The following is a 26,764-nucleotide window of genomic DNA, read 5'->3' on the forward strand; positions in this document are numbered from 1 at the left end:
TATATAATCATTCAAAATACATCGTTTTCGAAAATTCCGGGTAGAATTTCCAGGATGTTACAGAATATGCTTACCCAAGGTTTTCGGAAATTTTACGGAAGTATTAGGGAAGCCGCGGAAGCCCCGGAAACCATTTTTCAAAAACGTGGAGGAGCTTGCCGCCCAGTTGCTTCCTCCTTAAGCAACCCAACTTCCAAAATGTTCCGGAAGGGCCTAGATTTGAAATGCTATTTACACCCCTATCTTGATAAGTTCACCCCCCTTACCTTTTTTGGTGATTCTTTTTTTTCGTAAAGTTACGGAAACTTACGAATCTCGTAACGATACTTGTTTTCTTTCCGTAATGTTACGGAACCTTGCGGATTACATAATCATCCCCTCTTTTGACTTACGGAATGTTATGGAACCTCACTAATTATGCAACGATGCTTCCATTTGATTTCCGGTGTGTCACAGAACCTTACGGATTGTGCATCAGTATTTTCTTTTGATTTCTGGCATGTCCCGGAACTTCACAAATTGCCTAATGATGGGTGCCAAGCACCTCACAAGGACCAAACAAAAGTTGCATGTCATCAAGCAAAGGTCCTCGGACGAAATTTGGGTATGATAGTTGCCCCTCTTTACTTGTCTTTTATTGGAGATAAAAGGGAAGTAAAGATAAGACACTAATTTTGTTCCTCTCGGTTGACGAGAGTCGTGGGTGACCATAACATCTCCACATGCAAATAACTTGTTGTCCCCGGGGGAACAAAAGGTGCAGAAGACGATGTCAGTCTCTGCATGCTATCAAGCGTTCTGTCTTATAGATAGCAAAAGAATGTTTATACGGATAACCACTCGGGTATTTCCGCCCGTCAGCGTGACTCAAAAGTCAGTATGACAGATCTTGTGAGCGCGGAAGATGACGTAAATCTCCGCGTGTCAACGGGCTTGTTGGCCGCGATTGACGAAGGGCGTAGGAGATGACGTTAGTCTATGCGTGCTATCAGGCTTTTCGTCTTACAGATAGCAAAAAGGTTTATACGGATGACCACTCGGGTATCTCCGCCCGTCAGCGTGACTCAAAAGTCAGTATGACAGATCTTGTGAGCGCGGAAGATGACGTAAATCTCCGCGTGTCAACGGGCTTGTCGGCCGCGATTGACAAAGGGCGCAGGAGACGACGTTAGTCTCTGCGTGCTATCAGGCTTTTCATCTTACAAATAGCAAAAAAGAATGTTTATACGGATAACCACTCGGGTATCTCCGCCCGTCAGCGTGACTCAAAAGTCAGTATGACAGATCTTGTGAGCGCGGAAGATGACGTAAATCTCCGCGTGTCAACGGGCTTGTCGGCCGCGATTGACGAAGGGCGCAGAAGACGACGTTAGTCTCTGCGTGCTATCAGGCTTTTCGTCTTACAGATAGCAAAAAAGAATGTTTATACGGATAACCACTCGGGTATCTCCGCATGTCACGTGACTCCAGTGTCAGCATGACAGAACTTGTGAAGGTGGCCGACAAAAGCGAGGCTCTTGCTCCTACGTATCCTCCAATGAGGAACTCAGACCTACATAGTTCTTGATAATGTGAGACTTGAAAAGTCTCCATCGGAAGATGCTGGCATCTCCGGAAAGGGCGCAGATGACCACATTGGCCTCTGCTCGTCAATCACACTTGGGGTCACTGAATGACGAGGTGCGGATAACCGTAAGGTGTCTTCGCGGGCTACCAGCTCTTGGGTCATGACAACAAAAGGTGGTGTGGTCGACAAAAGCGAGGCTCTTGCTCCTACGTATCCTCCAATGAGGAACTCAGACCTACGTAGTTCTGGATAACTTGTGAGACTTGAAAAGTCTCCATCGGAAGATGCTGACATCTCCGGAAAGGGCGCAGATGACCACATTGGCCTCTGCTCGTCAATCACACTTGGGGTCACTGAATGACGAGGTGCGGATAACCGTAAGGTGTCTCCGCGGGCTACCAGCTCTTGGGTCATGACAACAAAAGGTGGTGTGGTCGACAAAAGCGAGGCTCTTGCTCCTACGTATCCTCCAATGAGGAACTCAGACCTACGTAGTTCTGGATAACTTGTGAGACTTAAAAAAGTCTTGGTGTTTTCTCCACTAAAATGCAAACTTGCTTTAGTAAAGAGACAAATATTTCAACTGATTAGAGCAGCATATGCTTTTTTGAGTGAAAAACAATGCGTCTACCGGGGAAGGAGAGTCTACTGATGAAACCCCCCATAACCATAAATGAGATTTTGGATGTTTAGCATTTCGTTTCTAAATGACCATTTAGAGGAAACACTGGGTTCGACAAAAATAGAAGAAACCCACTCAAAGTGTATCAATCTCGCACAGGTAAGTGTTTTATCCTAATTCCGAACCATAGATATGTCATGACTTGATTTTACAAATCATTTCCTATCAAATCAAAGATTACATGCGTGATCATGGATCAATAGGACTTCCCTTGGAAACGGGTTCTTTTGGTGGGTTTTTCGGCTTTTGATTTTTTTTTTCGCTTTTTTCCTTTTCTATTTTGGTTTAGTGCGGGGCGAAAAAGTCGCTAGCACACAAGATTTTGGTTGGCAATTAAAGGGAGAAGACCACTTTAGGTCATGGTTTCCTTTCCTTCTTTTCGTTCATTTGGTGACAATTCTGTATTGTTCAGATATTGTCCGGTCCAAAGACCTTTCTGCACATTTCTTCTGTTTTCTTTCGATCCTTGATCAAGAGCTTTCTTTCCTTCTTCTTCTTCCTTTTTTACTTTCTCCCATTCTTTGATTGGGAATTTTCTTTCTTTTCTTTTTGTTTTCTCTTTGATTGGAAATTTTCCTTCTTTTCTTTTTGCTTTCTCTTTGATTGGAAATTTTCCTTCTTTTCTTTTTTCCTTCCGAGGGTAAGGATTGACATTCTCACCCTGGGTCAAAGTTTATGGTGAGTCAGGATTTTGGCTCAAAGCTTGTAGAATGGCTAGACATAATACATGGCGGGGTTTGGTTTGGTTCAAGGATAAAAGGGATGCCCCACATTATTTCCATGACACAAATGCAAAGATGATGATTTGGAAATTTTATGCAAAACTGGTCATGCATGCACCTATGCGGACACTCAAGTGTCAAATTTTTATGGTCATGTGATGCTAGGGCTCAGGATTCATTTCCTCTATTTTAAATCAACCCAATGTTTCCAAAATATGTTCTTTTATCAATTTGTGCATTCATCCTAGTCCATTTTGGGTACTCGGGAAAATTTCACAGCATTCACCCTTCAGGTGTACACACATTTTTTCAAAAACTAGTTATGATCAGTGAATTTTTTCAAAGAAAAGTTGGAAGTCATCTCTTTTCAAAAGCATGTTGGTTTTTCAGCTAGACAACTTATTTATTTTTTTTTTGAGGTATTTTGCTACCTAAACATATATAGGTTTTGTGAGATATTTTTGCTATATACATGCGTGTCCAAGGTATCTTGCTACCTAAACATACATATATATATTTTGTGAAGTATTTTTTTGTTTACATACATGCATATCTAAGGTATTTTCACTACCTAAACATACATATATATATTTTGTGAGGTATGACTACCTTCCGAGCTTGCGCTTGTTTTATTTAAATTCCCATGATCATGAGCAACTAGGTGTGTCCTACTATAAAAAGTGATCAAATAGCAAGCAGAATTTTAAAAGTTACTAGGTTGCCTCCTAGTGGCGCTTCTTTAACGTCTTGAGCTGGACGCCTTATGACTTGTCGGTCACTGACCTAATACTTTGCTTACCTTTGGCTTTGGACTTGGTCGCCTATGGGTCGGCCATGTGGTGTAGGCAATACTCAAACCTTTTTATGGATGAGCAGAGGTGAACTCTAAAGGTGGTGGCGGTGCGTCTATTGCCCGCTACCGGCCATCCCAATGCTACTGTGGTGTCTCGCCCTGCGCCTGCCTGGGGGCGCAGTACTTCTTGATGAAAGCTCGATTGGTAGGGGGGCCTGATGACCTTGCTAGGGGCGACAGGCACTCCCTAGAACTGACAGAGACCCGTATTTAGAGCTGGCAACTCCAAGACCCTGTTGGCCTTCTTCGGGTCCACTAGGTGTCTTGCGGGCACAATCCCTGCAAACAATAGATGACATCAGAAATCAGTTGGGGGAGGTGCATACTTACCTATGCCACGACGACATGAACTTGCTGGGGGGAACGGGTGCCCTGTAGGGCTGACAGAGGCCCGTAACCAGAGCTGGAAACCCCAGGGCCCTGTTGGACTTCTTCAGGTCCACTGGGTGTCTTTGTGGGTGTGATCCCTGCAAACAATAGATGGTATCAGAAATCAGTTGAACCATATGCATACATACCCATGTCGGGATGACACAGACCAACTGATACTTTTGCAGGGGGAGATTGGCATTGCGGTCGCTGGGCAGAATGTTGCTAAGTAGCAATGTCATCTATATCTGTGTAAGAGTGGTCATGTTAGTGCGCATGATCCGCACTCGTCTCTTTGCAGCGGCACGGGTGAAATCTTGCCTCGGTATGCATAGTAGCTGTGTGATAGCCTCCCTCTCTGGTTGTGCTCGCACAGTTGGCCCTCCTCCAATATCAGGGGGTGGCCCAGGAACCGTTAAAAGGAAACTACTGGTCCCTTAACCGGGAGTGCAAGTCTCGGTTAAGCATTTAAGGACAGAGGACCTTAAATTCTCTTAAGGTGCGGATGTGGAGCACACTGAAAATGAGGACATGTAGCCCTCTAAAGGTGAGGGCGTGCAACCCTCTCAAGGCGAGGATGTGTAGTCCTTTGGAGGTGAGGGCGTGCAGCCCTCTGTTGGCGAGGACGTGTAGTCCTCTCAAGGTGAGGGCGTGCAGCCCTCTGTTGGTGAGGACGTGTAGTCCTCTCAAGGTGAGGGCGTGCAACCCTCTGTTGGTGAGGACGTGTAGTCCTCTTAAGGTGGGGGCGTGCAACCCTCTGTTGGCGAAGACGTGTAGTCCTCTCAAGGTGAGGGCGTGCAGCCCTCTATTGGCGAGGACGTATAGTCCTCTAAAGGTGAGGGCGTGTAGCCCTACGAAGGTGAGGACATGCAGTCCTTTGATGGCGAGGGCGTGTAGCCCTCTGAAGGTGAGGACATGCAGTCCTCTGATGGTGAGGGCGTGTAGCTCTCTGAAGGTTAGGACGTGTGGTCCTCTAAAGGTGAGGGCGTGTAGCCCTACGAAGGTGAGGACATGCAGTCCTCTGATGGCGAGGGCGTGTAGCCCTCTGAAGGTGAGGACATGCAGTCCTCTGATGGCAAGGGCGTGTAGCCCTCTGAAGGTGAGGACGTGTGGTCCTCTAAAGGTGAGGGCGTGTAGCCCTACGAAGGTGAGGACATGCAGTCCTCTGATGGCGAGGGTGTGTAGCCCTCTGAAGGTGAGGACATGCAGTCCTCTGATGGCGAGGGCGTGTAGCCCTCTGAAGGTGAGGGTAACTAGTACCCAAGGCGAGGGCAGGTAGCCCTCTCAAGGCGAGGACATGTAGTCCTCTAAAGGTGAGGGTACTAGTACCCAAGGGTTCACCCTTATGAGAAAGCAAGAGATCGACTCATCGAGAGGATCGATCATCCCAAATCCAAAAGGTTTGGACATTTAGATGTAGGAAATCTATGTAGTTAACATGATTTTGAGGGATGCAAATGCATGCAACCTTTGTTGTGAAATTTGGGTAAATGCGGACTTTATATGAAACAATGCAATGTAATAGAAAGTTGTAAAATGTTAATGACATTCTTTCCCTATTTTGTGATTTTGATTTTGATTTGATTTTTTTTGGAAAACACAGATTGACTGTCCTTTTGAAAAAGGTGATAATTCATGCAACCTCATCCTATCTTTTTGCAAATCTCTCCGGGAATTCCCTCAGAGTGTATGTTCTTTTTTATTTAGTCACTTGACCATTTTGGAGTGACGGCAATGGAGCCATTTGATGTTTAATCAATCCATTGAAATCCTAGGGTTTGTCCCCCCCCCCCCCTTTTTTTGTATAAAAACATCAACGGGTGAGAACTTTTGATCGGCCCGTATGTTCACTTGAGGCTCATGCACGGTGCCCCTCATTGCCCCAGTGTAAGGCTTTGAGGTACCAATCGTTGTCTTTTGTCATGACCTTGTAGGAGGGAACCTATTGGGTGAGAACTTCTAATCTGCCCCTAGGTTCACTTGAGGCTCATGCACGATGCCCCTCATTGCCCCAGTGTAAGGCTTTGAGGTACCAATCGTTGTCTTGTTTTCATAGCCTCGTAGTGAGGAAGAATGAAAGAAGCAGTTGATTCTTGCAAAAAGAATTTTCCAAGGATGAGAAATAGTTGAAGGATTTTTTGATGGATTAAGTCAAATGACTCCTATGTAGAAGCAAGATGTTTTGATGATGCCAAAGGATCAAGTACTTCCAAGTTTTATTCAAGACAAGAATCCAAGAATCCAAGAAAATCAAGATATATGATCAAGTTGATCTCTAGAATCTTAGGAAGAAGTTTCCAAATTGAAAAAGCAAAAGGTTTGGCCAAAGACTTCTATCCAAATCATTTTAAATTGAGATTTACTCTCTGGTAATCAATTACCAGCAGCTGAAAATGTTTATAACAGTCACTAGAAATTCGAATTCAAAATTTATAATGTGTAATCGATTACACATGGATGGTAATTGATTACCAGCAGTTTATTCAAATTTTAAAGCCTGTGATCGATTACATAAGTCTTTTAATCAATTACCAGAGGAGATTTTCAGAAAATAATTTCCAAGAGTCACATCTATTCGAATGGTTTATGAATGGCCATCAAAGGTGACTTGGAAACACGAATTTAAAGAGAGTTTTCATTGCCCAAAAAGTTTTATCCTTTCAAAAGATTAAGAGTTTTTCTGAACTGAAATGTCTTATCCTCTCAAAAAGATTCCTTGGTCAACCACTTGCATATTCAATAAGGAATTTTGATTGGTCTTCATTGTACAATCTATCTCTTTCAAGAGAGATTTCTTCTTCTCTTCTTCTTACTTCTGAAAAGGGATTAAGAGACCGAGAGTCTCTTGTTGTAGAGGATTCCTGAACACAAGGGAAGGGTTATCCTTGTGTAGTTCAGACTTTGTAAAAGGAGTTTTACAAAGAGAGTGGAAAATGTCAAGTGGGTTGCTTGAGGACTGGACGGGAAGTGGCCAAACCAGTATAAATCAAGTTTGCATTCCTCTCTTCCCTTAAACTTCTTTTATTTATTGCTATTTATCTTTTGCTTTAAAGAAGTTTATTTTGAATTGTCTTTTGAGTAATTCATGTTAAGGGTGCATTGTTAATCCAAAAAGAAAGAGTGATAGTTCAATTGGGGAATAGTCTTTGCATCTTAATTCAACCCCCCTTTTTCTTAAGGTAACTGAGGCCATTTGTCCAACATCCTATTCTTGACAACTCGCTTCTCTAAGAAGACAAACTTTCTGGAATGATAAAATGAAGTCACATGAACGTCTATATTTTTACTTGAAAACACAGTCAATCAAATGCCTTTTTATTTTTTATTTTGAAACTTATTTGTTTTGAACTTTATTCGTTGTTTTACGGCACCCCCACCAACGTGCAAGACGAGTAATCTCTGATTGAACAGTCTTAGAAGTCAACACTCAGGAGCGCAGGTCGCTTGAGCAAACAGACCAATGGCTTGCACCCACATTCCAGTGAAAGTTGAATAAGCAAACATGCGTTTGTGAGAGGATGAGGGACAAAGATATCAACTTTATTTATTTCATTTAACATTGTAACTGTGGTTTACAATAATGGCATAAACTTGAAAATCCTGATGAGTCATTAGAGACACCTAACAACAGCCTTCAAAATTGCCCCATGTGTGGCATCTCTTATCAATGTCAGGATTTACACGCAATTCTCCTTAAATTTCAGCCAGCCCGCATCAATTAGACCTTGCACCTTACGCTTCAGATCCCTACAATGCTCAATGGAACGCCCCGGGGCTTCTCCGTGACAAGCACATGTTGCGTTCGAGTCGTATTCTCGGAGAAATGGAGGTTGATGAACCTTGGCTAGGGTTATGGCTACCATTGAATTATCAAGTAGATATGGGAGCAAGTCAGCATAGGACACTGGAATTGGGGTGAATTCTACAGGCTTTCTCGCTGCAAAATTCCTTTTTGTTGGTGTTTTTTGGTTTGTGCTAAAGGTGGTCTTCGTCATTGGAAGTGCGGTAGACAGGCTTTGTGGTTGATTTAGGGATGGCCTTTGTGGATAACTGGGTGGTGGGTAAGGAGGAGGTTTGTTATTGACTGAGTAATGACATTGTTGGGTTGGTGGGAAACTTGGCCGTATAGGAATGGCAGTCACAGCATGGGTTTCTCCCTCTTTCTCACCCTCTTCATTTGCCCCAGTTTTCTCAGTCGTCCTAGTAGGATGATATAATTTGCCTCTTTTCGGACCCACATTGATCCTTTCACTGGCGAAGACCAAATCTGCAAAGCTTTGAGGGTGCGTAGCCCACCATCTTTTCATAGTAGAGTACCGATAATGTGTCTACCATCACGATTATCGTCTCCCTTTTTGCACATGTTCTGTAGTTGCATCCTATCCGAAGACATTATACTGACACTGCCTAACGAAGGCAACCACTAGGTCCTTCCAAGAATAGACTCGGGAAGGTTCCAAGTTAGTGTACCAGGTAACAGCTACCCCAGTAAGACTTTCTTGGAAGAAATGTATTAGCAATTCTTCATCTTTGCGTATGCCCTTATCTTCCGACAATACATCTTTGGATGGTTCTTGGGGCAAGTAGTCCCCTTGTACTTGTCAAAGTCCAGCACCTTGAACTTGGGAGGGGTGATGATATTGGGTACTAGGAACAACTCTTCTAGGTTAGCAAAGGCATAATCTTTACCTCCTTCAATGGCCCTGAGCCTTTCCTCTTTCCCATTTCTGCCATAGCATGAGGGTAAAAAACCCAATATCCAAGGAAAGAGGAAAGGCTATACCACCAACTGCTTGCCCTTCAGTGGCATATCCGAGGCAAGGCTCGAAGTCGGCTAGATTGTGGTGGGGCATTCCATGTGTCTCCTCCATGGGTCGATAGACATGTGCATGATCAGATTGAGGTTGTTGGCTCTTAATGAGTATGGGTGTGGAGTTATTGAGATTTTCATTGAGAGTGTATGCCACATTGGGTGGTGTATAGTTGGGAGGCAAGCCATATGATGGGAAGGCGTGCTCGTTTTGAATTTGCACATCATGGGGTCGTCCGTACTTCCCAAATCTTTGCCTACCATATTTGAGGTTGGATGATTCATTTGCTTGAGGCCAGATGGGAGCATCGGGTTCACCTTAGCGACAGCGCTAGTAGCGGCAACTATAACCGCACTGGCTTCCATTATCTTCTTCATGCTCATCATGGCCTCCATCATTGTGGCCATTTGCTCTTTCATGGCCTCCATTTCGGCCTTCATCTTCTCTTGCACCTCCTCTACTTCACCCATTACTCTAGCTCTAGCACGAGTTCGGTAAGGGCGCCGTAAAACGTGTCCTTTTCTTTTTTATAACAATGATTAAGTTCATTTTATTTTATTTTATTTTATTTTTCAAGGAAAGAATGCAATGAGCAATGCAACCAATGAAAAGCATGGATGCAGGCGAATGATGTACAGTTGAAGTATTGCGAATTTTTACGCAGGATATGGGGTTGAATCAATTTAGATTTTCAACATGGTCCATGACATCTTTGTCAAGGTGAAACTGGAAGTAACAAGGACATCAACAATCCTAAATATGTTTGGCAGTAGACGAAGTAGTGATGTGACTCGATTCATCTTTTGCCCCAATTTTGCAAGACGGTTACTTCCATATTTCAACTTGACTTGATGAACCTTTTTGTAAAAGAATGAGCTTGGTTCAACCCTATAATCCAAGGAATGGCAATTCTGATCGCCAATACTTCAACAACATCTCATAGGGATGAATGACTCGGGCATACTTTAAGCTTATGCACGGAAAATGTAATTATGAAATTGAGATGCCCGAAGAAACACCATTTCCTAGTTAACCATGCATTAGGTACCATGTTCAATTATTTTGTTTTGTTGTTGTGTTTTTTTTTTTTTTTAGAAATGGGTTTATGATCCCAACATGGTTGGCTCATGGTGCCTAACACATGCAACTAAGAATGTAGTGTGAAGTTTCATGCTTCCCCTTTTTTGTTTTTGTTTTGTAGAGGAAAACGCAAGGATGAGCAAACATGAAAACAAATGGTATGCAATTTTGCAGATCAAAAAGTTTGTTGAACGCATATGCATGATGATGCCATGACTCATGCAAAATGTGAGGCTGTAATATGATAACAGACAAATGCAGGAACGATATGTTCATTATGATGCCATGAAGAGATGTTTATGCGATGCATGATATGAATGCATTTACGGACACGAGAGCCCGAAAAATTATCTCTTCTTACTTGCGCATTTGGGGGCGCAGTGCCCTATGTGTACAGTTAAGAAGGTGATATGGACCTTTCGGCTTCCCGTGACAAAGGACGAGACCAACATACAATGCATGCTAGAGATAAAATGCGGGAGTGACTTGATTCGCACTGATTTTTGGAGTAAAAACGTGGGATAAACTCATTTTATTCAAAAATTTATAACTAGTCAAGATCTGAGCGACAATACAAACTTCCTAGCGGTTTCTAATCATACGGTCCATTAAGTCTATCATATGCTGACAATAGCTGAGAAGTCTGTGGATCTCCTCGGGGGCGGAGTAGGTGTCCGCCATTGCTTTGGCCTTGGCTAGCAATCGGGGAAGTTCTTGACTCCTGTTCAAAGTAAGAGCAAATCGGTCCATCCTCATTGTTGCCTCTTGGTGCAATGAATCAATTACCCTTTCCCTTGCTTCCCTTTCTGCTGATATCTTGGCGTACTCATCCTCTAGCCTTTGCTCGTGAGTCGCTGCTAGATTTAGCTTCTCTTTGCACTCATCGATGATGGCCCACATATTCCCTTCAGTCTCGCTTAACTGTTGGGACAAATTTCTTTTCGACCTAAGGCAAGCCTTTAGCTCGTCCTTCAAGATCATGCCTTTGACCCGTGATGATTCCTTTCACCTCTTCGGAGCTTGAGCTCACTATTGCTGCCCTATAAAGCCCCTCAAAACTTTGCTATGGTCGTGTTCTTCCTTTCGGGCCTTCTTGGTTTCTCGTTCCAAGGCTTCAGCTGTGGCCATATTGACGTCCCTTAGTTCATCATACTCTTTTCAGACTTTGATGGCTATGGACTTGAACTTCTCTTCGACTACCCGGGCTCTTTCAAGCTCTGCCTTTAGGGCTTGTACCTCATCACTTTCTTCCGAAGCTTTAACCTCATCGTCTCTCACAGTCTTTAGATTTGGGAGCCAATCCAATCCTTGTGTTCAAACTCTCAGCCACTTATGATAGCCGCCGATGATCCCATTACGGCTTCCCCTAAGCTCTCTGTCCTTTCTTCACGCCGCATCCCATGCCTTGCGAACTCCTTGGAGTACCCTCGCGTTGTGGTCACTGAAACCCCGTGCGATGAAAGGCGTGATGCTTTCGTCTGATGGCACTCCTCTCATGAGGTAGCCAAGCTGTCTTATGGCGAGGACGGGATTATAATTAATACAACCCCTTGTTCCATCAAGGGAACCTTTGGACATCCTTCGTATGAAGATAGAATCTCGATTCTTCCTTCCTTCTTGGAAAAAAAGGTGTGAAACCAGCCACACATAGAGAGCCAGTGCACAACAAACAATTCTTGCGCCACTCTTTTCACCTCCCCGGTCGAATGTGTCATACATGGCCAAAATGGCGTCGACCGGGCTTTCCTTGCCATGATGAAAGGCGAGGAAAGCGTCAATCACTGCTAGGTCCACTAACCCTTCCATATTCGGAAAGAGGACAACTCCAAAGATCAAGAGCGCCAAGATGTCAATAAAAGAAAGCCCAGTCGCCTTGATTTGCCAAGGCCTTTTGCCCTTTCCTCCAAACACTTCCTTGGTACTCCGACTACCCCATTCCTGTTTTGCTTTACACGGTCCAACTCTTGTGCTGAGATTTTCACTACCTTGGCAACTCTTGTCGTGGAGGGATAGAACCCAGAGAAAAGATATGGCTTCCTTCCTCCCAGTGGGCATCCCAGGATTTCTTCAAACTCTTTCACAGTCGGCACTAGCTGGAAGTCCTCAAATGTGAAACACCTTAGGGGCTGGTCATAATACTGGGAAAGGGATGCAATTGGTTCCATGGAGACTTCTACCCTAGCTAGGTCCCAAACCTTACCATAGGCTTTGCGGAAGGCTTGCCGTTGAAGTTGACCCATTAATTGCCCCAACTCTCGTAAACTAGTGACCTCTAAGCTCTTGAATTTGACTTGTTAGAACCTCTTTTTAAGCGAAGGCTTTTGACTTGATCCCATGTTTTACTAAAGTGAAATAAAATCTAGTGCGAATCAAAACTCCGACATCTATCATGGGTGGAATGGATGAATGTATGAAGAAATGCATATGACACAGATGCAATTTACGAATACGGGAGCCCGAGAAATTGTCTCCTCCTTAGATACAACGTCTAGGGGTAGCAAAGTGCCCCAACGTATGTATTTAAAACGGTGACACGGACCCTTCGTTGGTTTGTTTACAGAGGGGATCAAGACAGAACCCATGTGCGATGCATATGCGAAAGGCGCAACACGGGAATGTACATAGTATGACAATACTCACTGAATATAAGCAAAAGGGTATATGACACTTATGCATGGCAGTGTGAAAAATGGCACGCAGCGTGTTTGCTCCGTGCCCCTATTTAAGGGACCTATAAGGGAGAGAGCTAACTAGGCTTTTAGTAATAACCCCCAAGGTAGTCATATCTCTCTTGATGGTTTCTAGAGGTATCATCCCCTTCGAAGAACATACTGCAGCAGTAGGGACTACTAGCAACAATATGTTTTCAAAGAGAAAAACTCTAGATGAGGGTTCACTGTAATCAAGCAAGTCGGAGACCTAGCATGATCACGGATTCACCTCCACTCCTTATGTTCCCACGAACCCGGGTATAGGGCCCTTTTTCAACTCACCATGTGTGCAAATAGTGTTAGTGTTTGTGTGCATCAAATGAATAAATATTTACCTCAAGCATACAAAAAATGCACTAAAAGCATCAAAGAGTTATATATACAAGAACATAATGAAGGAAAACAAACAAAGGAGTAAGTCATCGTAAAACATTGCACAAGATTAAATGGCCTAACTCTCTAAAAACAGTCCCCAGTGGAGTCGCCAACTGTCGCAACCTACCCTACGGCGGGAGGGCGATGCGAGACTCGCGGGATGCGTGTTCCACGAAAGAAATACGCGCGGAGTCACCACCAACGTTTATTTGAGGAAAACGTCGGAAAAACCGGAAAAGACGCGATCTACGAACTTTTAAGTGAAAGGCTCGGGAGTTGTATTTACGCGCGGGGAAGGTATTAGCACCCCACACGTCCGTCACAAGGGACGACAGCCTTTAATCGAATGTGCAAACATGACTTTGATTTTTACGTTCCCTTTTATGTCCTTATATCCTTTATACCCTTTTTTATATTTTTTCTCTTTTGTGGTCGACAAGGGTGTTTCCCTTTGCTCCTACGTATTCCTCAATTGGGATGAGAAAATCAGACCTACGTAGTTCTTTCTTATGCGTGAATCAAGTGATTCTTTTTACTTGAAAGGTGATCATTTTAAGGCGTTGGACCTTAAAAATGACCCATTTTACTTAATAAGAAATTGAAGTGATAAACTTTCAAAAACCTATTTTTGTGGACGAGCTTGACTAGGCGAGTTGATTTTAGCCTTAGTTTCACCTTAGTTATTAGTCAATTCGATTAAGAATGAGAAATCCCAAAGAGAAAACGTCCGATTGATTTTTCGCTTTACTTTACTAAAAAATATTTTTTGATTATTATATTATTATTTTACCTCTTTTTTTGATTTCCAACGTGGTTACGGCACGACCGAACGGTTGGAATTCATTTTAAACGAAATTAACGGATGATACAATTCAAACGATCGGTGAAAATTTATTTTATTTTTATATTAAGCGAGAAATGACTTAAATAAATGGCTTAAGCACGTCAAAAGGGAAGTAAAGAAAACTGAAAGTAAACGAAATTAAAGTGAAAGTACACAAAACAAGAAATGAATTGAAAGTCTCGGATTCGAAAACTTACCCGTTGAAGAACGAAGAACGAACGAAGAACAGATGAAGAACGGTGAAGAACGACGAAGAACGATGAAGAATTTCCACAGAATCGCTTACGGAAGCGTTACAGAAGCACTTCCACTCGATTTTTCTTCACGAAAACGTGTTTTTTGCCCAAAATAGCCGAAATGCATAGCCAAAGGGGTCTTGAACATTTTGAAACAGCTCCCCCCTCCCCTATTTATAGAAAAAAGGGAGGTGCTTGCCGCCCAAAGACTTAATGAAGAAGATTTCTAAGCGCACCCGAATTACTAAGTTCACCCCCCTTTTTGTATTTTACTGAAAAGTTACGGAATCCTTACGGAAGTGTTTTCGAATTTGATTTTCATCTTTTTTCTTTTCCCTTTCACCAATGTTAAGTGGAATATGCTTACCCAAGGTTTTCGGAAATTTTACGGAAGTATTACGGAAGCCACGAAAGCCCCGGAAACCATTTTTCAAAAACGTGGAGGAGCTTGCCGCCCAGTTGCTTCCTCCTTAAGCAACCCAACTTCCAAAATGTTCCGGAGGCCTAGATTTGAATTGCTATTTACACCCCTATCTTGATAAGTTCACCCCCCTTACCTTTTTTGGTGATTCTTTTTTTTCGTAAAGTTACGGAAACTTACGAATCTCGTAACGATACTTGTTTTCTTTCCGTAATGTTACGGAACCTTGCGGATTACATAATCATCCCCTCTTTTGACTTACGGAATGTTACGGAATTTCACTAATTATGCAACGATGCTTCCATTTAATTTCCGGTGTGTCACAGAACCTTACGGATTGTGCATCAGTATTTTCTTTTGATTTCTGGCATGTCCCGGAACTTCACAAATTGCCTAATGATGGGTGCCAAGCACCTCACAAGGACCAAACAAAAGTTGCATGTCATCAAGCAAAGGTCCCCGGACGAAATTAGGGTATGACAGTCCCTTCCCAAAAGATACTAGCAGAATCGGGCCTAGAGGAATCAGAGTGGGCTCAAACACGCTACGACTAACTCAACCTTATTGAAGGTAAGCGTTTGACGGCCATGAGCCATGGGCGCCTCTATCAACAAAGGATAAAGAACGCGTTCGACAAGAAGGTATGCCCGCGCAAGTTCAATCAGGGGGACCTTGTCCTGAAAAAGATATCCCACGCTGTTAAAGATAATCAAGGGAAATGGGCCCCAAATTACAAAGGACCTTTCGTTGTGAAAAGGGCTTTTTCTGGGGGGCTCTAGTGCTCACCAACATGGATGGTGAGGAGTTACCCTCGCCCATGAACTCCGATGTTGTTAAGCGGTATTACGCTTGAAATCTGGGGCAATGGAGGAAACCGCTACATGTTCTTTTTATTTTTGTGTTTGTGTTCTTTTTGGTTTCCTCCAGGGATTCCTGTCCGCTGTAATTGTCTCATCACAATTCTTTTAAAGAAGAGAACATGGGTCTGAGGCTTCAGTCCTCACTTTGGTTTTAAACCATATGCAGTTTGTAATAACCTGAGCCTTTTCGCTCAGTTCATGGGGTGCCCCAAGCGCTTAATTAAAACTGAACCTAACCAGCTTTCACTAAGAAGATTATTGCATTCGAAAACATTCATGCATGCGCATACGCATGCATATTTTGTGATAACAGGGGTAGAATCGTCTTAGGCAACGGTCAGAGGTCGAGACAAGGTTAAAGGAAGAAACCAATTAAGGTAAGACGACGACGCGGTCACGATTCGCCATGCATTGTTGTTTCCTACTTTCAGGTACTTAGGGATGGACGCAAGGAGAGGCTTGGGTCACGACCAATAGGTCGTCATCCTTTGCCTAGCCCAGGACAAACGGAAAGTGCCGCTGCAAAGTAGCCTAGTATCCTTTAAAATCTCCAGTAATTATTGTTGTTATGTCTATAAAGTAAGTATCAGATGCCTAATCTACCCTAAGGGGTTTCGAGTAAGCGAACACTGACCCTTAGGAGTCTTACTTATTTCCCAAAAAAAAAATTACAGGTTAGCTCGCCTGGGCGAGCAACCCCTGCACGAAATGGGTTAAAAAGGGGAAGGGGGAAGGTTTCTGCACCAAAAACTCTTCCCCCCCCCCCCCCTCATTCAAAAAGAAGGCTACGGGAATCACCAATTTTGCAGCCCCTAGGTCATCATTTTTCACGTTTTTGGTGAAATGCCTCAATGGCATTTGCGCATGATTTTGTGGAACTTAGCTTGCAAAATAAATTGTGCGCATTGTGAGTGTGTGGGTAGTTTGTAGAAGCTAGACTAAAGTGCCAAAAGGATGACTCATGCCTAGGAATCTAAGTTTCCGGTTTTGAATGTAAAAGATGCATGAGTATTAGAATATGTTGAGGAATTTTTTTTGACTAGAAATTCAAAGCTTGCTGCCTCATGAGGAATGCCTTGCGCTTAGATAGCATGAAAAAGCCCTTCGATAATATATATGTATGTAAATATGTAGCATGAAATGCCTTGAAAAATGTTGAATGAAATGCCTTGCAAAATGTTGAATAAAAAGCCTTGCAAAATGTTGAATAAATGCCTTGCAAAATATGAATATATATATAGCATGAAAATGCCTTGCATGAAGTGCCTTACAAAGTGTTTGGATGGGTAGCGTAAAAGTGTTTTTCAAAATATGTGTATTTGTGAGTAGGTAGCAAAAGAAGCCTTCCAAAAAATGTGTATATATATAGGATGTAGCATGAAAAGGTTTGTGAAAAAATATGTAAATGGAAATGTGTCGTAAAATGCTTCTCACAAAATTTTTATGTGTGCAAATGCGTATGTGTCATAAAATAGCACGGCCCCAATATGATTATTATATAGAGTGCATGTTTACACTCGCGCCATATGAAGTGTTGTTTGGCTCTTGTTTGTAATGATTGGTATATTTCTTGTAAACTAACTTTCCAAATGTTGTCCTCGCAGGAAATGCCACCGAGGAAGCTCTCCGCAAAGAGATCTAGGAAGGACGCCGCGGCTGAAGGGACCAGTGCCGCTCCCGAGTTTGACAACCATCGTTTCAGGAGCGCTGAGCACCAGCAGCATTTCGAGGCCATCAAAGGATGGTCATTCCACCGAGAGAGACGCGTCCAGCTCAAGGACGATGAGTACACAGATTTTCAGGAAGAGATAGCTCGCCGGTGTTGGATGTCGCTGGTCACTCCCATGGCTAAGTTTGACCCAGATATAGTCCTAGAGTTTTATGCTAATGCTTGGCCCACGGAGGAGGGCATGCGGGACATGTGGTCATGGGTAAGGGGCCAGTTGATTCCTTTTGATGCAGACGCCCTCAGCCAGTTCCTGGGTGACCCGCTAGTGTTAGAGGAGGGCCAGGAGTGCGAGTTTAGTCAGAGAAAGAACCGAGCTGATGGATTTGACGAGGAGGCCATCGCCCAGTAGTTATGCATATCGGGTCAGGATTTTGTCCGAACCGCTGCCGGGAGGCGGGTGCGGATCATGCGCACCAGCATGACCACCTTGACTCAGATGTGGATGACATTACTGCTCAGCAACGTCTTGCCAAGCGATCATAACTCCGACCTCCCTCTGCCGAAGTGTCAGCTGGTGTATGCCATCCTGACACGGATGAGCGTCCATGTGGCTCAGTTGATCGCTGACGCCATTTATTTATTTGCAGGTATGCCACCTACCAGGCACCCTCTAGACCCAGATAAGTCTAACAGGGCCCTGGGTTTTCCGGCATTGATCACGGGTCTCTGCCAGTCTTTCGGGGTTCCCGTCACACCTAGTAAGGTGATTCGACCACCGATCACCCGGGCCTTCATTGAGAAGTATTGCACGCCTAGACAGGCGCAGGGTGATGCACCGCAGGCCGCAGATGCACCGTCGCCACCTCATCTGGCCAATCCAACTGGGTCATTTGGCATGGAGCGGTATTTACAGCACTTGGTTCGCCAGTAGGCGGCCAACCACAGGGGGCAGGTGCAGATACATGAGTGTCTCTACCAGCTCAGCATCAGTCAGCAGAGCCAGGGTTTTGCTCCTTTTGCGTGCCCTACTCCAGATCAGTTCAGGGCTGAGGTTGCATGGCCCGAAGATTGGTCTGAGGCCCAGGCATGGGAGGCGCTCGCAGAGGCTCCCGGCGATGCAGAGGAGGTCCACATGGATGAGGAGATGACAGATTTACTCAGTTTCTTGGGAGGGAGTGGAGCCACATGACCGGGGGATCCCCAGATTCATATTCTCTTTTATGTTTCCTCTTTTATCTGTTACATATCATTTTATTTTTATAACTTGAGGGACTAACGTTTGTTTTGTTTTTTTCGATTGTCTTTTGTTTTATGCATACATGTTGTTTGGACTGTTGCGTTAGTGCTTACTTCGTTATTGTCGATAATGTTTGTTGAAATTCCGGAACCTTGTAGAGTTTTCCTTTAGGAATGTCGTCCTAAAAATAAAACGAACAAAAAATCATGATAACGCCAAGAATAGAAAAAAGAAAGAGGCATTGTGAACAAATGTCGTGTCTATATATAAGGAAAAGAAAAGAGTTTTTTGTGTGTGTAAATAAGGTGTGAAAAGAAATTCTTGTGTGTGAGTAATGAGTGTATATAAAGAAATTTTTGTATAAACCACGAGTGTATGTTGAAAAAATGAAAAAGAAATCTTTGAACAGGAATAGAGTTTGTCTATAGACCGTGTTGATATAAAGATAAAGAGTTTTTAATGCATGTGTATACAGAAAAAGTTTGTCGTGTATAGGAATGTAGGTGTACAAAGACAAGTTTTTCTCATAGATAACGATGGATGTATAGTTTTTTGTAAACGAAAAAATGAAACAAAAAGAAAAAACAAAGAAAGACCTCGAAGGTCGGCATGTTATGGTCATAGGAAGCATAAATCATTCGCAAAGAGCAAACATATCTGTTGGAAACAAGAGACTGACGCTCAGAGTTTATTTTCCAGAATAACCGAGATAAGAATGGATGGATTCATTGAACCGATGAAAGAACATAATTTGGAAATATTGGGTCTACTTGTGTAAATCCTAAGCCTTAGTATCACGATGCCATAAACTGGATGCTTGAGTACCCACCTAGCTGTAGCCATGACTAATTTTGCACGTTGTTTCCAAATCATCATTGTTACGCGTGCCTCGTGGAAATAATATGGAAATTCAACCCGAGACCAACACCTTGACGCACGAATTGGTTTTGCCCCAGATATCAAAATCGGGCTCGCACGATGAAAAGACCATGTTGAGACACAACCTTAAGCTACTTTGAACCTTGGCCAATGAAAAGAATCCTCATCCTTTCCCCCGAAGAAAAGGACAGCAGAATCTCATCAAGGGAGAGCGAATAACGAATGCTAAAACCCGAATTCCTAAACAAAGATCGGAAAGGAAGAAATGAAAAGAAAGAAAAGAAAAGGAAAAGAAGGATTCCCGGTCGAAGATCGGAAGAAAGTAAAAAGGAAAAAGATCAGAGGAAAACAGAATAATTCCCGATCAATAATGGAAAGCAAGAAAGAGAATAGAAGATCTTCCGACCAGATAAATTTTCGGCAGGGTAAATGACTGCCGGCAAAGGAAAACCCATTTTTGAAGTAGTTCTTCCTTTGGGATTGCCATTCAAAGTCGCTCTCGACTGGCGATATCCCGCCCCACATAAACAAAGGGGAAAAGACCGACACACCTAGCTTCCTCTCCAAAAACACTACCCTCGAGAAAATCCTATTGATCCGTGATCGTGCATGTGATCTTTTGGTTCGACAGGAAATCATGTGCAAAATAAAGTCATGGTGCAGTTATGGTTTGGGATTAGGGTAAAACACTTGTCTGTGTGAGTTTTTATACACTATGAGTGATTTTATTCCCAGTTTCAGTTTGACCCGAAGTTTCCCCTGAATGTTCATTTAAAAGCTAAATGTTGACATCCTACCCTTCATTTTCTGTTACAAGGAAAATTGCTTTTGGCATAGGTATATTGTTTCTCTAAGATATGGTGCTCTCGCGAATGATTTATTTTTCCTTGCTAAAGCATGTTCACCTTTTTAGGTGAAAAAACCCGGTGGACCATTCGGTCTTGCCAACAAATCTTATTCGGAGCCCCATGAATTGATTGTCATTCATGCATCCTCCACCATCGAGTCTGGAGCCCCACGAATTGATTGCCTAGCGTTGTTCGTCTATCCTCCACCCTCAAATCTTATTCAGAGTCCCATGAATTGATTACTTAGCGCTGTTCATGCATCCTCCACCATCGAGTCTGGAGCCCCACAAATTGGTTGCCTAGCGTTGTTCGTCTATCCTCCACCCTCAAATCTTATCCGGAGCCCCATGAATTGATTGTCATTCATGCGTCCTCCACCATCAAGTCCGGAGCCCCACGAATTGATTGCCTAGCGCTGTTCGTGTATCCTCCACCGTCCTATTCGGAGCCCCATGAATTGATTTCCTAGCACTGTTCATGTGTCCTCCGTTATCAAGCGCGGAGCCTCCGGTGACTGGGAAATATTGTTTTTTGTTATTTTCCCGATTGGTTCCTTCGCCAAATATGTGTATATGTGTATATTATGTTATTGGTGTTTTTTGTTGTTTGTGTTTGTTTTGTGTTGTGTAGAGAAAGAAGAAGGAAAGACGGAAGTCGTCATAGACTAATCACGGAAAGGGCGAAGACGGACGAAATCAGTGTTTTATCTTTTCTTTCCTCTTATCTTCGATAAAAGGTAAGTAAAGAGGGGCAACTGTCATACCCTAATTTCGTCCGGGGACTATTGTTTGATGGCATGCAACCTTTGGTTGACCGCTTCGAGGTACTTGGCACCCTTTGTTGCACAATACGTGAAGTTCCGAGACATGCCGGAAATCAAAAGGAAGCATTGTTACGCAATCCGTGAAATTCCGTAACATGCCGGAAATCAAAAGGAAGTATTGTTACACAATCCATGAATTTTCGTAACATTCCGAAAGCTAAAAAAGGAGTAATTACATGACCCGTAAGGTTCCTTAACCTTACGGAAAGAAAACAAGCATCGTTACGAAATTCGTAAAGTTTTGTAACGTTACGGAAAAAGAATCACCAAAAAAAGCAAAGTGGATGTATTTAGTAAAAAAATGGGGTGCAAATAGAAACCAGGCCCACTTGGGCCTTCCAGGATGTTCCTCTAGATGGCGGTTGCTTCTCGAGGAAGCAACCTGGCTCGCCTGGGCGAGTTGGGTGGCAAGCTCCTCCCCTATTTTCCTATAAATAGGGGGAGGAGTGAAGAAGAAAAGGGTTCAGCCCTTCTGGTACTTCGTAATCACTTAAAATTAGTGAGGAAAATTGTTTCCGTGAAGAAAATCCAAGCCGAGGCGCTTCCGTAACGTTTCCGTGGGTGATTTCGCGAAGATTTTCAACCGTTCTTCGTCGTTCGTCGTTTGTTCTTCGTCGTTCTTCGGTCTTCAACCGGTAAGTTCCCGAAATCAAACTTTTCAATTCATTCTATGTACCCTTAGTGGTCCCCACTTGTTTCGCGTGCTTTTATTTTCATTTCATTTACTTTCCGTACCCCCTTTTGACGTGCTTTAGTCATTTACTTAAGTCATTTTCTCGCCTAATCAAAAAATAAAATAAATTTCCACCGATCATTCGAATTGTAATATCCGTTAATTTCTGTTAAAATGAAATTCAACCGTTCGGTCATGCTGTAACCACGTTGGAAACCAAAAAGAGGTAAAATAATAATATAATAATCAAAAAATATCTTTTAGTAAAATAAACCAAAAAAAGCAATCGGATGTTTCTCTTTGGGATTTCTCTTTCTTAATTGAATTGACTAAAAACTAAAGTGAAACTAAGGCTAAAATCAACTCGCAAAGTCAAGCTCGTCCGCAAAAAATCACTAAAAAGGATTTTAAGGTTCGATACCTCAGTTTTTCTCACCAAGTAAAAATGGATCATTTTAAGGTCCAACGCCTTAAAAAGACCATCTTCCAAGTAAAAAGAATCGCTCGATTCACCCTTTAGAAAGAACTACGTAGGTATGATTTCCACTTCGATGGAGGGTACGTAGGAGCAAGAGCCCCACTTTTGTCGACCTCAAAAATAAAAAAAAAATAAAAGTTTAGATACGCAATTTTACACAATTCTAATTTAAGGCTGTTGTCCTTTGGGACAAACGTGAGAGGTGCTAATACCTTCCTCAAACGTAAATACAACTCCCGAATCTGAAATATTCTTCATGACCAGTTTCCTTTGGTTTTTCTGACGTTTTCCACAAATAAACGTTGGTGGTGACTCCGTGCATTTTCCTCCTTTGGAAGACGCACCCGTGAGCCTCGCCTTGCTTGCCTGCAAAAGGGTAGGTTGCGACACCATGCAATGTAGGCCTTCTTGGTCCTTCTTTCATGATACCTTTTCTTATCACTTTTCTTAGGCCATTCTTCATTTGAAGGACAATTAGCTTTGATGTGACCAAGTTGGTTGCATTTGTTACATCTAAGAACTTGAGAGTCTTCTTGTGATCTTCTTCCATTGTTGAAGTTCTTACGCCTCTCGATTCTTCTCTTCTTGATAAATTTTTGAAACTTCTTCACAAAGAGTGAGAAGTCTTCTTCATCTTTTGATTCATCTTCTTCATTTTCTTCTTGCATTGATGAAGAGGCTTTAAGTGCTATACTTCTTTTCTTTTTGTCAGTTTCTTCATTCTGATTAAGACGTTGGAGTTCCATCTCATGTTCCTGCAATTTTCCAAACAAAGTAGCAAGAGACATAGAGGAAAGATCTTTACTTTCAGAAATAGCAGTTACCTTAGGCTGCCATTCCCTACTTAAGCATCTTAAAACTTTATTAATTAGATCTTCATTAGGAAAGATTTTCCAAAAGAGGCAAGATGGTTGACTATATGTGTAAATCTTTTCTGCATGCTATGGATGTTTTCATTAGGGTTCATCCTAAACAATTCATACTCATGTGTAAGGGTATTGACTCTAGATCTTTTTACATCAGTGGTTCCTTCATGTATAAGTTGGAGAGTATACCATATCTCCTTGGCATTTGTGCAGTTTGACACTCTAAAATACTCATCTATTCCTAGGGCTGAAGTAATAATGTTTTTGGCTTTAAGATCATACTGGATTCTTCTTCTGTCCACTTATCTCTAGGTTTTTGTGTTGTGGTACTTGTGCTTACATCTACTACAGTGGGTATGTAAGGTCCTATTTCTATTGCTTCCCAAATGTTTAAATCTATGGCTTCAATGAAAATCTGCATACGGGTTTTCCAATAATGGTAAACCTCACCATTGAAAACGGGTGGTCTATGAATGGAATTTCCTTTAGGAAACAAAGGATTTGAAGAGGCCATGAATCTTGAAGTGGTTAGACTTTATACAAGATACCTGCTCTAATACCACTTGTTGGATCAAGTGGCCTCGAAATAATTAAGAAGGGGGGTTCAATTAATTATTACTAGACCTTTACTAATTAAAATTTACCCTTCTTAGGCTTTTACTATGTTGTTAAGAAAGTAAAGAACAGAAATATAAACTTAACCAAAAGTAAAAGTGGTAATTAAAGTGCACAGTGGAAATTAAAAGAGTAGGGAAGAAGAAGACAAACACACAAGAGTTTTATACTGGTTCGGCAATAACCCGTGCCTACATCCAGTCCCCAAGCGACCTGCGGTCCTTGAGATTTCTTTTCAACCTTGTAAAGTCCTTTACAAGCAAAGATCCATAAGGGATGTACCCTCCCTTGTTCTCTTTGAACAACCTAGTGGATGTACCCTACACTAGAACTGATCCACAAGAGATGTACCCTCTCTTGTTCTCAGTCACAACAACCCAAGTAGATGTACCCTCTACTTGTACCACAAAGGATGTACCCTCCAATGTGTTAAGACAAAGTTCTTAGCAGGTTAGTCCTTTGAAACTTTGTGAAGGGGAAACAAAAGATATCTCAAGCAGTTAGTCCTTTGAAATCTTTTGTTTAATGGGAAAGGAAGAATCAAAAGAATTCTCAGACTGTGTCATTTTGAATTCTTTGACAAGGGAGAAGGGAGACAAAATAATTCAGGCGGTTAGTCCTTTGTTCTTTTGGAAAAGGGAGAAGAGAGACACAAAAAGAATTCAGGCGGTTAGTTCTTGGCGAATTCTTTTTGGCAAAGGGAGAAGGGAATGAAAAAGATGAATAACACACTTTTGTTTTCAAGGTTTGGAAAACCAGAAAACTTTTGAAAGCCTTTGACAAAGGAAGGAGAAGAAGAAGTTCAAAGAGATTCAAAGGTTGTAAAAGATTGTGTGGAAAAGTTGTTTGTAAAGATTGTAAGTAAGTCTTGTAAGTCTCTTCAAATGCAAATCGAGGTATTGCTTTTATAGACTCTTCATGTTTGGTCAAGAAAACCATTACAAGAGTTATAACCTTTAGAAAAACTTGAAAACCATTGGAAGAGTTACATCTTTTGATTTTCATTCAAAACTTATCACTGGTAATCGATTACCAAATCATTGTAATCGATTACACAAAGCATTTTTGTGAAAGGATGTGACTCTTCACAATTGAATTTGGATTTCAACGTTCAAACATACTTGTAATCAATTACCAAATCATTGTAATCGATTACACCATTTTGAAATTAATTGGAACGTTGTAAATTCAGTTGAAAGCTTTTTGAAAACAATCTTTGCTACTAGTAATCGATTACCAGAGAGTAAAAACTCTTTGGTAAAAGGTTTTGTGAAAAATTCATGTGCTACTCAATGTTTTGAAAACTTTTTAGTACTTATCTTGATTGAGTCTTTTCTTGATTCTTGAATCTTCAACTTGATTATTCTTGATTCTTGATTCTTGAAACTTGAATCTTGAAACTTGATTCTTGAATCTTGAAATTAAATTTCTCTTGATTCTTGAAGTGTTCCTGACTCAATCTTGAACTCATTCTCTTGGGCTTTTTGTCATCATCTTTGTTATCATCAAAACTCCTTGAATCAATCTTGATTCATCATCATGAAGCTTGCTTCTACAGTAGCAAAATACCTTGTTAATTTTTATGTTAATATAGGTAGCAAAAATACCTTTTTAATTTGTATGTTAATGTTGGTAGCAAAAATACCTTGTTAATTTGTATGTTAATGTAGCTAGAAAATACCTTGAATATGCTTGTACGTAAATGTAGGTAGCAAAAATACCTTGCATACGCATGTATGTTGATATAGGTGGCAAAATACCTTGCACATGTGTGTATTCGTAAATGTATTTCCTTAAGAAAAATGTGTGTCAGTATATGTGCATCCTAGAGAAGCACAAGTGTCGACATGTAAGTTTTCTCTAAATTCATATTGATATTTGTGTTTGTCAGAAGGAATTGTATGCCATTTTTGCTTGATTGTGCTTTAAAATGGTATTTCCTTGTAAACTGACTTTACAAATGTGTCTTCGCAGGAGATGGCCCTGAGAAAGCTTCCCACGAAGAGGACCAGGAAGGACACCATCAGAGAGGGCTCCAGTGCTGCCCTGCAAGCTGACATGGACTTCGACCAGCACCGGCTCCGGAGCGCAGAACATCAGCAACATTTTGAGACCATCAAGGGATGGTCATTCCTCAAAGAAATACAGGTCCAACTAAGGCACAATGAGTTTCCTGACTTTCAGGGGGAGATAGCCCACAGGCACTAGGCACCACTTGTGACACCCATGGCTAAATTCAATCTGGAGGTAGTCATGGAGTTCTACGCTAATGCATGGCCTACCAAGGAGGGGGTCCGTGATATGCGCTCCTGGGTGAGAAGCCAATAGATTCCTTTCGATGCAAATGCCTTCGATCAGTTCTTGGGGCACCCACTGATCTTGGCAGAGGGCCATCAGTGCGAGTACAACTAGAGGAGGAGACAAGTCTCTGGCTTTGATGAGGAGGCTATTGCCCAGCTGCTATGCATACCGGGGCAAGACTTCACCCAGACCGCCGCAGGGAGACGGGTGCAGATCATGCGCACCAGTATGACCACCCTTACATAGATATGGATGATGTTGCTACTTAGCAGCATTCTATCCAACGACCACAACTCTTATCTCCCCCTGCCAAAGTGTCAGTTGGTTTATGCCATTCTGACGCAGGTGAGTGTGCATGTGGCTTAGCTGATTTCTGATGCCATTTATCAGTTTGCAGGTATTGCACCCACGAGACACCCTGTGGACCCGGAGAAGTCCGATAGGGCCCTGGGGTTTCCTGCTTTGATCACGGGCCTCTACTAGTCCTATGAAGTGCCTGTCGCCCCCAGCAAGGTCACTCGGTTGCCTATTAATAGGGCCTTCATCAAGAAATATTGCATCCCCAGGCAGGCGTAGGGCCAAGCACTGTAGCAGCCGGAGGAGGACCAATAGCTAGCTGCAAATGCACCACCGCCGCCTCAAGAGGAGGTACTATCTCTGAGGTCCATCTCCGATTGCCTGCAGAGGATAGAGCTCCAGATGCACAGGTATATGCGTCATGTGACTAGCCAGCAGGAGGTTAATCACACATGAAGCTCCCCTTCTTGGTTACCAACCAAATCTTTGTGTCCACATATCTTTCGTGCCGCGCTAAACAAAAAAAAAGACAGGAAAAGAAAAGGCC

General features: G+C 42.5%; 1 protein-coding gene across 1 annotated transcript in view; it reads left to right on the plus strand.

Moving 5' to 3' along the window:
* Nucleotides 1-25,827, plus strand: part of LOC106797613 (uncharacterized) — a gene marked incomplete at its 5' end in the record, with an annotated part of 42,411 nt that extends 16,584 nt beyond the window's left edge. Inside the window, one exon of the mRNA XM_026127383.1 lies at nucleotides 25,594-25,827. Within this exon, the coding sequence (XP_025983168.1) occupies nucleotides 25,594-25,827 (234 nt within the window). The remainder of the gene's footprint in view (nucleotides 1-25,593) is intronic.
* Nucleotides 25,828-26,764: the final 937 nt, after the last annotated feature.

The sequence above is a fragment of the Glycine max genome, chromosome 20, assembly GCF_000004515.6.
Source record: "Glycine max cultivar Williams 82 chromosome 20, Glycine_max_v4.0, whole genome shotgun sequence".
NCBI classification, from domain to species: Eukaryota; Viridiplantae; Streptophyta; class Magnoliopsida; order Fabales; family Fabaceae; genus Glycine; species Glycine max.